Source organism: Nicotiana tabacum, chromosome 24 (genome assembly GCF_000715075.1).
Source record: "Nicotiana tabacum cultivar K326 chromosome 24, ASM71507v2, whole genome shotgun sequence".
Taxonomy (NCBI): Eukaryota; Viridiplantae; Streptophyta; class Magnoliopsida; order Solanales; family Solanaceae; genus Nicotiana; species Nicotiana tabacum.
This window is the reverse complement of record NC_134103.1, coordinates 10,116,322-10,130,502: the sequence shown is the minus strand read 5'-3', so window position 1 is coordinate 10,130,502 and position 14,181 is coordinate 10,116,322. Positions and strand designations below refer to the sequence as shown.

Here is a 14,181-nt window from a genome sequence, read left to right as displayed (position 1 = left end):
TTTTCTAAAAATTTCTGTATTTTTTTAATACCACTATATCATCTGCTCAGTGGCGAATTCTCCTAAGAGTTAATATCCTAAACCCCCCTTAAACCCTCCCCTGCTGACCTGACATAACATGTGTAAACACTCGCTTGGAAGCGCGTGACAGCTGAAAAAACCCATCAAAATGGCTCATATGACAGAAAATAATGGCTAATTAGCCTAATCCTCTTTCACATTTGTTTTTTTAATAAATATTCTCCTTATTTCAGTTATATCCACCTTTCTTCCTTATTATTTTTACCTTTCTTCTTTTTTTTCACCTTCTCCTTCATTTTTTAACCCTTTTTGTTCAGTTCTCCATACTGGTTTCCTCTGAAAAGATTTCTTCCTCTTTTGTTTCCTCTGAAATGATTTATTCTCTTTCTTATTTTAGTCTTCTTTCGTGTCTTACACATATTGTTGAAAGAATACTAATTTAAATCTTCTTATTAAACTCAACTCCTTGTAGAGAATATAGTTGAGTATCTTGAACCTTCTTTATGTAATCTGCAATTAGAAAATGTAATTGTTGGCCAAATATTTTTTTATTTGCGAAATTTTATTTTGTGTAATCATTTTATGTATTATAAGATTATTTTTAAGAAATGCAACCATATGTGTATTTATTTATATTTTTATTGTGCTACAAAGTGAATATAAATAAGGACTTATTCAATTGAAGTTTAGCATAAACTACAATCACAATTAAATAAAAAATCAACACAATACATTAAATATTATTTTGGGCAAAACTCTAAAATTAATCATTCATCTGAGAGTAATACATCATGAGTAAACTATATATAAAACTTTTTACAAATCATAAGTTAATATAGTTAGACAGACGCACCTTTAAAAATCCAACATGAGGTTTTAATATATAGCGGAATATAGTTCAAGGGGGTTTTGGAGACACCGGATAGTTTAAGTAGGTAACTGACAAAAAAAATAATAGTTTAGGCAGGTTTTAGGCTAAGTTAAATAGCCACGTGTAATGCTACATGGCACATTTTTTAAATAATTAGGAGCGTGTACTACACGCACATCTAAGAATGTAATGAGGGGTTTTTAATATGAACGACAATATAGTTCAGGAAAGGTTTGGGGACACCGAATTATTTAAGTAGTAACCTTACAAAAACATGATAGTTTAGGGGGATTTTTGGATATTAACTCTAAAATCTAATGTTCACTTAGCGATGTCCATATACACTTAAGTTGAAAACAAGGGGTTGTTTGGTTGGAAACAAGTTATCTCAGATTATTTTGAAATTAGTTATTCTGGGTTTGTTATGATCTCAGCCTGCTTAAAAAGTCACTACAATCCCCGGATAACTAATCCTGCGATTAATTATACCGCGGTTTTATACCAACCAAACGTGGGGTAAACTCATCTCAAATTTAATTCTGAAATTATTATCACTTATCCCTCGTACTAAACGAGTCCTAATGGATGATCTTCTATGTGGCAGTTTTTTTCTTTATTGAATTTGATATATAGGATCAATATTTCTCATTTTTAGGAACTTACGGTTTTATTTATCATAACTCAAACATTAGCACCAAAAAATCATTTTTAATAAAACATTTGAATGATTTTTAATTTTTTTTCTCATTTAGATAGGTACAGGCGCAACGCGTGTATTCTAAAACTAGTAAGTATAAAAAAAAAAAAAAAAAAAGGCAACCCGGTATACTAACCTCGCGTTATGTGCAGGTCCGGAGAAGGGCCGGACCACGGGATTCAAAAGAAAGAGAAAAGGCCCTTTAAAGTTTGGTGATAAGTTTGCTAGTATTTCTTAGTTTTCATGGGAAGGTTTCTACTCCAATGATTAGCATTCACGTAAAGAAAATTGTAACTGGAAAGGTTTTCTTTTTGCTTTGCTTTGCTTAGTTTTACATCTATTGACACAAGGAATAGAACAAAAAGCAAGATTCAGAAAAGCTTATATCTTTCTTTGGAAGGTAAGTGCAAAAGTCAAAGACAAAGACCTCAATAATTAAGCCCGTTGAGTGAACCCTTCTTCTAGCTAACCATAAACAAACAAATAAGTATGCTTCAATCCCAAGTAAGTTGTGCTCGGCTATATAAATCTGCACTGTTCATATCGCTCCATTTAAGCACATCTTAATCCAATAGTGCCTAGGTGAGCACGTCTCAACTTATTCTGTATGGTAAACATACATCGTAAATTGACTCGTTTTATGTTGATTGTCAACCTATCGCAACCCGTCTCCTTTACGGGGATTTGAGACTGGCAATGTGAGCAAGTCACAACGGCAGAGCTCTTCTCCTAGCTATTCATGAACATATGAAATACAAGTCAACTAGAATAGGACAGCTTATGCTTCCTTCCACATTTTGCTTTAAGCTACCAGTTCCATTTTTAACTTTGCAAACCACATTTTCTCATGCTTCAAACATCAATATACCCTTCTTAAAAGAGAAGCAACCTATTCCTTGACAAAAAATGACTTCTATTTATAACCTTCTTCATTACCTTCTTCCTCTCCTTTCTCTGCTTCAATCTTGCGCAGAAAATGGTAGACAAAAACATTATCGCGGCCGATTGCATTGTCATATGTTGCTGCTGCCAATGCTTAATCCTCCAAATCATCATCTTATTCTTGCTTAACCTACCATGCAAACTGTTTAAGAAAACAAAAGAATGTATAAAGAAATTGAGAGATCGACGTCGGAACAAGAAAACTATGAAGATTGAGAATAGAAGATATGAAGATGAAATCTTGAAAAATCATGGGGGATCTTTGAGGGTTGAATTTCAAAGTTTGTGTTGTATTGAAGAAGTTGAAAAGGTTTTGGAAGAGTTTTCTCAAAATGGTGAATTTGCTTTTGGAAGTTTTTGGGGTGGGAATGAAGAGGAGGTTTTAGAGACAAAGTGCATTTCAACATGTATAAGGAAACAAACAGTTGATTATGATGTTTTTCATACTCATTTGATACAAGTCTTTGGATCTTTCAACTTGCAATGACACTCTTACATGCTCTTTTACAATGCTTATTAAATAAAAATACATGTAATTATTTTTTTTAAAAGTAGTGTATATATAATAGACACACTCACTCCAAACTTACCTACTCTAAATTCAGAATTCGCCTCTTATACTCTCTCGGTATATTTGACGTGGTTTTTGAGTATATATAAGATGTTTAGTCGCGTCATTTTAGTCTAATATGGCTTCTTTAACCACAGGCGGATTTATAGTTTAGATTATGGGACACGTGAACCCATAGTCTCTTCTGTCAAACTAGGTATTTTATGTATGTATTTTCTAGAATTTGTCTAATATTATCTACCGGCGCTCATGCGTCAAAAATGATGAATGGTGCATTTGGTTGAATATTGAGTTATTTATACAAAGGAATAGGTATCGATTCCCAATTTTTACTTTTTTCTCCTTTCTGAAATGGTGCACCCATATTCTAGAAATTCTAGATCCGACTCTGTCTTAAACGTTAATATATTCGTTTGTTTGATCAAATTTTAGACAATGATGGGGATGATATTTGACTAGGGCTGGTTAGTATTTATTGTTGCAGAAAGATAAAATATGTGCCCAGACTTGAGAGTTCAAATGAAATGCTCATTCTTTATTGCTCAAAAAATGTACAGATGATAATAACTTGAAAGAGAATATTGGGTCTTATAACTTAAAAACAAATCCAATCCTTCTCCTTATTAAAAGTAGCTTATTTGCTATGCTGCTTCTAGTGCTCAACAACAACAATTTTACTAGGTATAGAATGAAAGAATTACATACTATATTACCAGTACAAAATTTACAAACTTGAGAGGCATCTTTGCCCATTTAAGACATGGTACAGTAGTACAGCGTTGCGTCAACTGGACCTCGACGATGTAGCCTCCATGTATGTAGTTGTGTACAGAACCAGCTCGGAAAACATGTACAATGAGCAAGTTCCCAACTTTTGAACAGTGGTTATCTGTGGCTACTGCTCCTTTCTTTCCTATCTTCCAAAGGATTCGTTCTCGCCAATGAACGAGCAGTGAAACCTACGGTTGTGGGCCTTATCGATCTCTGTCTCACCACATGGCAGTATTCTGGGTCATCGGACTTCCCCTCGTACCTTATCCATTGAATCATCCCGTGATACAATGGGAAGAACCGCGTCTGAATAGCATTGTATATAAAGTAGGGAAGTAGAGCAGAAATTGTCACCAATATTATGATGATCCAGTAGAATGGGGCTGGAGCTAAAGCTTCCACGAAGATTTTGTACGCGGTAGTGGAAAATGTTGTAGCCATGGTTCCATAAATCAGAAGGAAAATGTACCAGAGAGCAATTCCACCCCAGATTACAATGTGCTGGATTAAGGTAAAATAACTGATAGCGAGTGCCATTTGGCAATTGGCAACCCAAACAACACATGTGTACATGGTTGCTCCAACAACTGCATATCCAGCAACTTTACCATCTTTTTTATAAGCTTGAGGATCTAATGCTGTTATGCATAAGAAGAAGATTATCACCGCACTGCAAGCGCCATTGACCATCCAGCCAATTATACGACGCCATCTGAACAGTAGATTCTGAACACCTTCTTGATACAGTAAAGGGAACTGCGACATAATACCATAACAATAATTAGAAAACTAAGAAAAAGTACTTAATTCCATGTCATGTCCGAGAAGTGTTTTTGGCAAACACTAGTAATGAGGCCTTATGCATTAAGCAAATATGAATACTGCATCAAGTGTTAACATACCTTAAGACACAATCGGGCAGATACATCTTGATCGAAAACTCCCAAAGCAATCACCGGAAGTGATGTGAAGAAGACGTTGTAAGTAGAGAGAAACCAATCATTATATGCTGGTTGTCCAGAGAATGATGTATATGCCTCGTATAAGAACACAGTGATTCCAAATACAATGTTTTTGTAGAAGAAGTAGCATATCTGCAGGGAAACAAATATAAAAAGCCAGTTACCAAACTGCTCCACAAAATATTTGCAAATATTTTCTTTGCGTTTTGAAACAGTTCCTCGGAAGGCAATAGATTTATTCTTTAAACACATTTTTATCTCATCCAAATAATGATGAGAGAACAAATTTTAAAGAGAAAATCAGAGGAGAGTAGATTACCATCGAAGAGATCCTTCTATAACACCAATGTCCATGCACTAAAAGCAAGCGCTCCAAAAATCGGAATTGAGCAATAGCAACATCACTTGACATAACAGCCTAATGAGTAAAACAAGAAAAAATTATGATAAGAACAATTAATTAGGGTGGGTAGAAGAAAAGAAGAAATTTGAAAATCATCAAAGTTGCTACAAAGGGGCAAGAGAAAGGTATAAGCTCTTGAACCTGCATTCCTTCAACGCCGCTGATTCCAATTCCAATATCAGCTTCTTGAAGCATTCCTACATCATTAGCCCCATCTCCAATTGCCAAAGTTATCTTTCCAGTCCCGAATTTGACTAGTCTTGTTACCTATATTTCCAAGGAATAGCCAGACTAAGCACTAGAATAGACTAGAAAGTGTAACTACAGATAAAATACAAGAGAGGATTGAGAGAGCCAAAGGACAGAAATGCAGAGTCTGGAGTGTGAAATTCAACTTACCAGTGCCTTCTGTTTTGGTGATGAACGGCAGCATATAACAGAGGCACATCTGATTGCAAGGTCCAAAAACATATTTTTTACGTCATCGTCTAGGGCATATGTAAGAGATTTCCCATCAATGATCAAAGCAAATGCCTCCGTGCTTGAAGCAGTAAGTAGAGCCTTCCCTTCAGTAATTTGTCGTAAAACATTTTCCTTTGAAGCCTGTAATAAAAATATATATCACACAACATCATGAATATGAAAAACTAAAATCTAAGAATCATTTCCATGTATTTAGTCATGTAGCTATAGCTACTACTTCAACAAGCAATGCAAAAAAAGTAGAGATGTATTTACCTTGGCAATTGCATTCTTTTCTCCAGTTTTCTCTATAGTTTTAATATCAGGGCTTTCCAGCGTTATGATAATTTGCTTCATTCCTTGTCTAAGCAAACTACATGCGTAACTGCAGAAGACGGTTTGGTCAGAATTGTTTGGACAAGCAAAGCTTGTATCAAATAAGAAATACAAAAACTCGCAATCCATTACTATACCCGATATTAATGGCTGTTTCCATCTTATCCCCAGTCAAAACCCAAATTTTTATGCCTGCTTGAGCCAGTTTGTCAATGCAATCCGGAACCTATAGCATGAATAGAAACAGAAAAGTCAATATACAACCAAATATGTCAATTATCAACCAATATAAATCAATCAACAATGTTCGGAAACAGTTATGTGGCTTCATAGAATTTACCCCTGGTTGAAGTTTGTCCTCCACAGCAGTAGCACCAAGAAGAATCAAGTCTTTTTCTATATTATCTGTTACTTCGTCAATGATTGTTTCACGGTCTTCACTGATTGAATTCTTGGCCTCTAAAAATTTTTCATTGAAAGTTTTGTATTCTTCTTCACTGAGTTTACGATAAGCCAGTATCAAGGTCCTCAAACCTGCATCGGCATACTCATTCACATGTTCCTTTGTTTCTTCTTCAAACTCTCTTCCATTTTTTCCAAGTCTTTCAAACATGATACTGCATTAAAACTAGGTCAGTAACTAAAATAAGAGTTTTAAGGAATTTATGGCGAATGCAAAGTTGCAACTTGACTAACCTGTCAGCACCTTTGGAGAGTAACAAGATCTTTCCATCCTCATCCTTTACTATGACGGACATCCTTTTTCTTGTACTATTAAACTCCAAAACGTTCAAAATCTTATATGACCTGTAAACAAAGATCTTTATGATTACTCTTAAGAAAAAAATTGGCTTATGTTCATACCACTGTATAAAATATCAGAAAAAAACATAATTAACATTCATTGTCTAAAGTGTTTCAGAGAGATTAAACATCATTTTGAAAATCACCAAGAAATGTCACCGGCACTAGGCTGCAAGATGCTATTCTTTCAGAAAACTAAAGATGCTGATAACATATATTGAAAAAACATGCTTTAAGTTAACTAACCTCTCAATTCTCTGTCCAGAAGCCAAATCCAATTCATGCACCGACACACTTGTTTGCGTCCTCTTATAGAATTCAAAACCAATTTCTCTAGCAGCAATGACAAAGGCTGCCTCATCTGGAGACTCGGCTTCATATGCAACCTTGCCTGTACCTTCATCTACTTCTGGTATGACTGTATGACAGACTGCTAATAAACGGAAGAACTTCTGTATTACATCTGAATGAGGCTCAAAAAGCCAATTCGCATTCATGATTCTCTCGTCTTCAAAATTGAAGCCTTTAACAGTGGACTTCCTAGGACTAACTGCACCATCCTCAACATGATCCTTACCTATTTTCAGCAGTGGAGATCCATTTCTTTTAGCCATGGCCCTTTCAACTTCTGTAATACCACGTCCATAAGCAGTTCCCGCTACAGAACACTTGACAAACTCCATTGAATTACAAGTCAGTGTGCCAGTTTTATCGGAAAGAATTGTGTCAACCTGGCCGAGTTCCTCAGTTAGATTTGAGGTGCGAGCATGTGCTGGTTTATCAGTTTCTTCATGGTACATGTTAATATCCTGATTAATGAAGATACTCTGAAGGACTTTAACAATTTCGATCGATACATACAAGGAGATCGGAATAAAGTAGCTATACAGCATTATAGCTGTCAGGAAATGGTAAACGGCAGCAGCAGGAGCTCTTCTCGGATCAAAGAAAATTTCTGATCTATCGGGTTGCAGGTACCACCTTTTATGTCCACCATCTAGATCCTCTTTAGTTACAATTCCAAAGTAGACTGATCCAACAAAAGAAATTGTGAACAAAACTGCAAATAAGAAGTAAATGATTCTATCCATTTTCCTCTCGATCTAGCTTCTTTTAGAAGGGGGATCTGTCGCATTCTGCATGACCTTAGTGTCGTGACCAGTAAAGATGACGGCCCCATATATGTATTCTGTGTTGCGCAATTTAGAGTCTCTGAGGAGTAATTGCTGGGGAGAAAGAGGATTCTGTTGTTCTTCGTATTCCATACTTCCAACGAAAGTATACAAATTAGCATTAGGATCTTCACATTTAACTAAAGCCTTAAAGTCTTTGAAGAGCGAATCTTCATGTAACGATGAAGTAACATCCAATGCCTGTTTAAGCTTCAAATTAGTTTCCCCATCTAAGTTCATGGTCTCAACATAGCAAATTGCATCATCATAACAAGATGAAAGCAAAAGAAGATCTGCCGGAAAGAATTGATCCTTCTCCACCTTAACTATATCACCGACTCTCAAATTTTTCCATTCAGAAAGATCAAAAACTCCATTTCCTTGGTGTACTTTAACCTTCCTATTATTCACCTCAATATCCTGAAAAGAAGAAAACGAGAAGACGAATGACAAACTGCGTGGTGCTGGACAGGGAAGCGGCAATAAGCAGAAGTATATTTATAAACTACCAATGTCTGTATATCAAAAGAGTCTCCACTACCAGAGAATCTGTATCATACATAACAAGTCCAGATAAAATGCCAGAGTATCAATTGAGAAATCATGAAACTGGTCCCAAAATGAAAAGAAAAATTTGAAAGTCAGTATCTAAGGGAATAATACTTTCACTGGAAAATGGTAACTTTACTATACTTGGGAGTCTCAAAAATTTACCATATACACAATCCTAAGAGATTTCATTAACTATCTTGTCTTCCACTTATAGTACAAAAAACAGAACTTTCACATCTCTGACAGTTGGATCCCAAGAATCCTAGATTATTCACACACATGGTCCAGTAACAAATTCATTATATCAGTCAAATCCTTATTAGGCAGAAACAAGCATCATCAAGAACAATTTTCAAACAACTATTATTAGCCAAAAAGCAAACTAAAAAAGGTTCGAACAAGTTGGGGCAGTGCTATATGAATCCTCACTTTTCAACTCATGTCATCATTATACTAACAAGAAGAACAGAATTTAACCCAAAAAAAAAAAAGAATCTTTTTTACCAGTAAGATCTGCTTTAATTTAAACTTTCCAAAACAAGAAAAAAAAAGTGAATACCTGTTGCTTTCTACGCCAGTCTTCAATACCCTCTTTAACCATAGTTGCACCAATAACAATTATCAAAGGAAGAATGGCACTGACAGCAGAGTAAGGAGCCAGTGGTGTAAAAGCCAAGATTCCAGTAACAAGAAAGTAGAAGTTAGCTACTCTTCTAAACTGCTCAAACAAAGACTTTGGCAAGAAAGTTGCTGCTGTATATTTTGTTGTGCTAACATAATTCCCTGCATAATCTCTAATCCCAGCCTCAAAACCACTTGGTTCATTACAAAATACTACTCTTGAAAATCCAGGTCCTCCAATTTGTGAATGATCATCACTTACAAATGATGCTTTCCCACATCTAAATGAGTAGATCTTGCTGAAATGTAGCTTTCTTCTCCTCCCAGTTCTCATTTCTTAACCAAATAAAAAAAAACTTATCTTTTTTCAGTAGAGAATCACAAAACTACCAAAAGGGTAATGCAGTTTTTCCAAGAAAGTGATAAAGATCACAACTTTATGACAAATTATGTTCCAAGATTTGAACTTTAGCTAAATCCTTCAAAACCCAAGAGAGAAAAGAAGAAATTAAACCAACCCAAATTCAAAGAATCATAAAATGAGAAGAAACTTGAGACCCAATATAGGCACAAGCTAGAAGAAATAGTAGGTAGTTAATTTGGAAGTCCTAAACCACAAGTTTTAGCTACAAAGTTGTAACCTTTGTACATAAAATGCAAATATGACTCAATATTCTTCAAGTTCAGCTTGAAATAAATAAAAGAATCAAAGTGAAATAATAAATGTTATGAAGAAGAGAGAGAGTATGACAGCTGATATATATATACATACATATTGTTATATACAAAAGAGAGAAGAATTGTTCAAATGTTTGATATTTCTTCCCCTTTGGCACAAAGCTTTGAACATTGACTTTGATTTAAGATTCTACACGCGCATATGGCTTCATTTTCTTCTCTCAAAGCTCAATTAGACATTAAACTATTCATTTAAACATAAAGAAATCAAAAACACAAAACCCCATTTGAAAAAAGAAAATAAAGGTAATTTCCCAGTAAAGTTTTCAAGAATTGTTTAAAACTCAAAAATTAAATAAAGGGAAGCTTTTTGACAGGAATATTTTCCATTTGTCTGTCTGTTGGATTTATCTTTGTCTGTGTTTTTGACATGTTGCTTTTGAGAAATTAAAGAGAAAAGAAACTACATTCATTTTTTATTCTGTAACAGTAATAATTATTTTTAAAAAATATTAAAAAGTACTGTAAAAAAGAGAGAGACAAGTTACCGTATCAAAAGGCCAAAAAATATGCCAACATGTTGCAGAGGCTGCAACGTGTTAATAAAGAGTCAAAACTTGGTTTAAAAATAACCTATTTTTAACTAATCTCTTAACATCAGCTCTTACGTAAGTCACATGCATAAATGATATTTAAAGTTTTTAACTGATAAATAAAAAAAAAAAATAATATATATACTGTACTTGTTAAAAGATTAAATGTTTCATTTTTATATAGGGGACTTAAATTTATAACCTTATTGAGATTGATTTTGTTGGAAGAAAGTCCGAAAAAAAAGGAACTAATTGATGATAATAAATTGATTCATTATAAAGTCTTATTTCGTAGAAGCTTCTGTTTCAATAATTGATTATAGTAAATTGAGCTATTAAAATCTCTTTTATATGGAATAATTTTTAAAATTTCTTGATTCACAAGAAAAAAATTATGGGAGAAAAATAAGGGGTATTGAATTTTATAGTAATATAAATCGGCGGCTTTAATTATTTTCCAACTAATTTAGGTGATGTACGGTCAAACATTCTAGAAACACCCGAGTCTTTGCAGCCAGTGCACTACTTGGCTTGATAGTAATGAGAAGTCATTCAGACATTTCGGATTGGATATAAAAATTTTGATTTTAATTTTAAATTTTTGGATTGAAGAGATGACAATCCAAATCTAATTCATATAAGTTCAGATTGGATCGAATCTTTTAAGTTCAATCTCGGATTATTTGGTTAAAAATTTCCTTAAAATATTTTAAATTTTCGATTTTGAGCTTATAAGTTGAATTAGTATTATTAATTATTATTGACATGAATAGACAACAGTCGTCCCCACATGGCCAAAAAAAGTGGCATATGATCAATTTGTTCAGATTTAGAAAGTTTATTTGTAGAAAATAAAATTAAAAAAATTCTTTTGTTTTCTCTTTTCTTAGTTGAAGGAGATCTGGATTTCAAGAACATGAAGGACAGGATCTATTAGAAATTAAATGTTGCACTATGAAAAATATTGACAGTACGTAGTTACCATTTGATTCTAATGCAAAAATTCTTCCATTCGGTAGGCGATTGTGTGTTTCGCTGAATTTTTTATTATTCATCTCCGCATTTACCTCAAATAACTCCTTATTCATATGTCATACAGTTTGCCTAAGGTACATAATCAAATAACGTAATATAATCTTAACATCATAAGACAATAAGAAAATATTCCCCAGTTGGCTTTCATAAAAATACAAAAAAATTAAATTCCTTAAGATCAAAAATTCAAAATTAATTTGGCTTTTGGTTATTAGTTGTCGAAAACTGCAATTTGGAAACTTCGTATTTTTTAAGAAACGGGAAAGAGGAATTTAAGAGTCATTAAAAATTATCATATGTCTCCATATTATTTAAGGAACAATTAATAAATTTTCTGAGTTCTTTCTTGATTTGATCAGCCCATCTTAATAAACTGAATATAAAATGAAAATGACTAATTTTTTCTTGTATTTCTATCTTCTTCTTTTTTATAGCTTTGTTGTTTTTTTTTTAAGTAAAAAACAATAAAGTTATATGTAATTTTCAGTCAATGTCACATGTCTTTTGAGTTATATGTAAAGTATATGTAATTTTTAACAGTAAAGTTATATGTAATTTTCAACAATAAAGTTATATGTAAACTGAATATAAGTCTTTCTTCGTCTAACTCCATTTCTTGGAATATTCCTCTGTCAACAATTTAAAAGAGAAAAACTCAGTTTCTTGGAATATTCCTCTTTCAACAAGTTTTGCTTGTATGATATTTCCAGTTTATCTTTTTCCTAGTATTTCTCACGACAAGCCTCTTGTGTTTTCTCGGCATGTCAAGCCTTTGACTGATCAAAATTAAAGTATGCACCTTCCGCCAATTCAGATTTACATCGAGAAGTAAAAACGACTTGATTTTTAAGTGCTTGAACCTAAAACGTCTTGTTAAAGATGGAGGAGTGTTTATTATTGCGCCATAATCTTTGGAGGTCAATTTACTTTTTACTTGATGTTTTTGTGCTAAAGGAATGGAATAGTTGTAGTTTAGCTAAGTGTAAATTGATTTATACTTTTTTCTCACTCTTTACAATCATGAAACGTTTGTGCTTTTTTCACACATTTGTTCTAAACATATGAATATCTTTTAAATACGATGCAAAAATATGAAATTAAATTACAGTTTAACCAAACTTTGGAGTATAAATGAGTAAAACATTACTACCCAACATGAGTTAAGCATTTATTCTGAATTTTTGCTGTCGTATTTTTTCACTTACATATTTTTTGCTTAAAGTGTCATATAATTGTGAAAATGAAATTACAACAACAAAAATTTAACATAGAAAATCATTCTTTTTATGAAGTAAAAGAAGAAAGGTGGAAAATGGTACACTTCATGCCCAAACCCCTCAATAATTTCCATGAATGCAACTATACATGCAAGATAATAAGGGACGGAGCTAGCATGTGTCTTACGGTTCGGCCAAACCTAATAGCTTTAGTTTATCCTTTGTATTATCTTTAAAAAATTAATTAAATATATAAAAATTATTAATTTATAATACAGTAAATTAAACAGACTACAATACTAAATCTATAAGCTTCAACTCATGTCTCGGCCTCTAAAAGATATGGTTCAATGCACATAATGAAGTGATTGGACTAAAATTTGACAGAAACGAACTCAACATTAATGTGGAGAATTTTTAGAACAAGAAAAGTCACGTGACCTTATCTTCTTACTATAACACATTCTTTGCATTTGTCTCAAGAAAAAGGAAGCAAAAGCCGCCTAAACCGTGAAAGAAACAAGTGGAGAGAAAAATGATATCAACAGTCAAATGAATGGAAAATTACACGAGAACATGGACGAATCCATAATTTAAAATTTATGGTTCCTAGAACAACCAATAATTATATATATATATATATATATATATATATATATATATATATATATATATATATATATATATTGAATTTTTTAATCTTATACGTGGTCTACTCAAAAATCATTGGGTTCCCGAGAACCTATATACAATGCTCCGATCCGCCATTGAGTACAACTGTTATTAGTTGAAGCTTATAATAAGCATCTTCGGTTCAAAAGAAGTGTCTCTTTAGGAAACAAAGAGAACATTTATTATTTTATTCAGATTCTCACTAGAATAAATGATCTAAAAGTTTGAGAAGCGATAAAAGGTAATTGAGTAAATTTAAAAAAATAATTTAGTCAAATAACACTTACGATTAATATTTTGTTTTTATTAGGTGTACTGTTAAAACCTTAAACGACACTTATTTTAAACGAGATATAGTATAAATTGAATAAAGCCAAAGGCAGTAGACAATTGACATTGGCCGCCCTTCCTATTTCATTGTTGCTTCCTTTGAAACAATGCAGTCCCTTGGCAAAAATTAAGACTTGTAATATGCCATTTGAATGTAGTTTGAAACGAGGAATTGTCTTTTGGGGGATTAAACTAGTTTAATTTTTAACCACTTCTATTGAATTCATTATATTTTTGTGTTTTTTATATGATTTTGTTGATTAATTATGTGATTTAGTGTTTACACTTGTTCGTCCAAATGGTCGACCTTACCATCAAATTGGCCATCAATCCTCGAGTGTTTCCTTAACAACAGCCAGCGTTGGATTTGTCAAAATAGCACGAGCTAGTTATTATTTTGGATTGGTAATCGAAAAATAGCCAGCGTTTGCGAAATTATTGAAAAATAACCATCATTTTGCTGAAACACGG

At 33.1% G+C, this 14,181-nt stretch overlaps 2 protein-coding genes across 2 annotated transcripts; both read right to left on the bottom strand.

Moving 5' to 3' along the window:
- Positions 1 to 3,616: 3,616 nt before the first annotated feature.
- LOC107792730 (putative phospholipid-transporting ATPase 9) lies at positions 3,617 to 10,276 on the bottom strand. The gene is made up of 11 exons (XM_075247217.1): positions 9,124 to 10,276; positions 7,087 to 8,432; positions 6,733 to 6,843; positions 6,377 to 6,653; positions 6,174 to 6,262; positions 5,977 to 6,085; positions 5,638 to 5,841; positions 5,380 to 5,505; positions 5,155 to 5,253; positions 4,776 to 4,967; positions 3,617 to 4,629 (listed from the first exon to the last, which is right to left on the bottom strand). The coding sequence occupies exons 2-11, from the start codon at positions 7,929 to 7,931 to the stop codon at positions 3,988 to 3,990; spliced, it is 2,694 nt and encodes an 897-aa protein (XP_075103318.1). The 5' UTR covers positions 7,932 to 8,432; positions 9,124 to 10,276; the 3' UTR covers positions 3,617 to 3,987.
- Positions 7,944 to 9,519, bottom strand: LOC142178010 (phospholipid-transporting ATPase 10-like). The gene is made up of 2 exons (XM_075247324.1): positions 9,124 to 9,519; positions 7,944 to 8,432 (listed from the first exon to the last, which is right to left on the bottom strand). The coding sequence occupies exons 1-2, from the start codon at positions 9,517 to 9,519 to the stop codon at positions 7,944 to 7,946; spliced, it is 885 nt and encodes a 294-aa protein (XP_075103425.1).
- Positions 10,277 to 14,181: the final 3,905 nt, after the last annotated feature.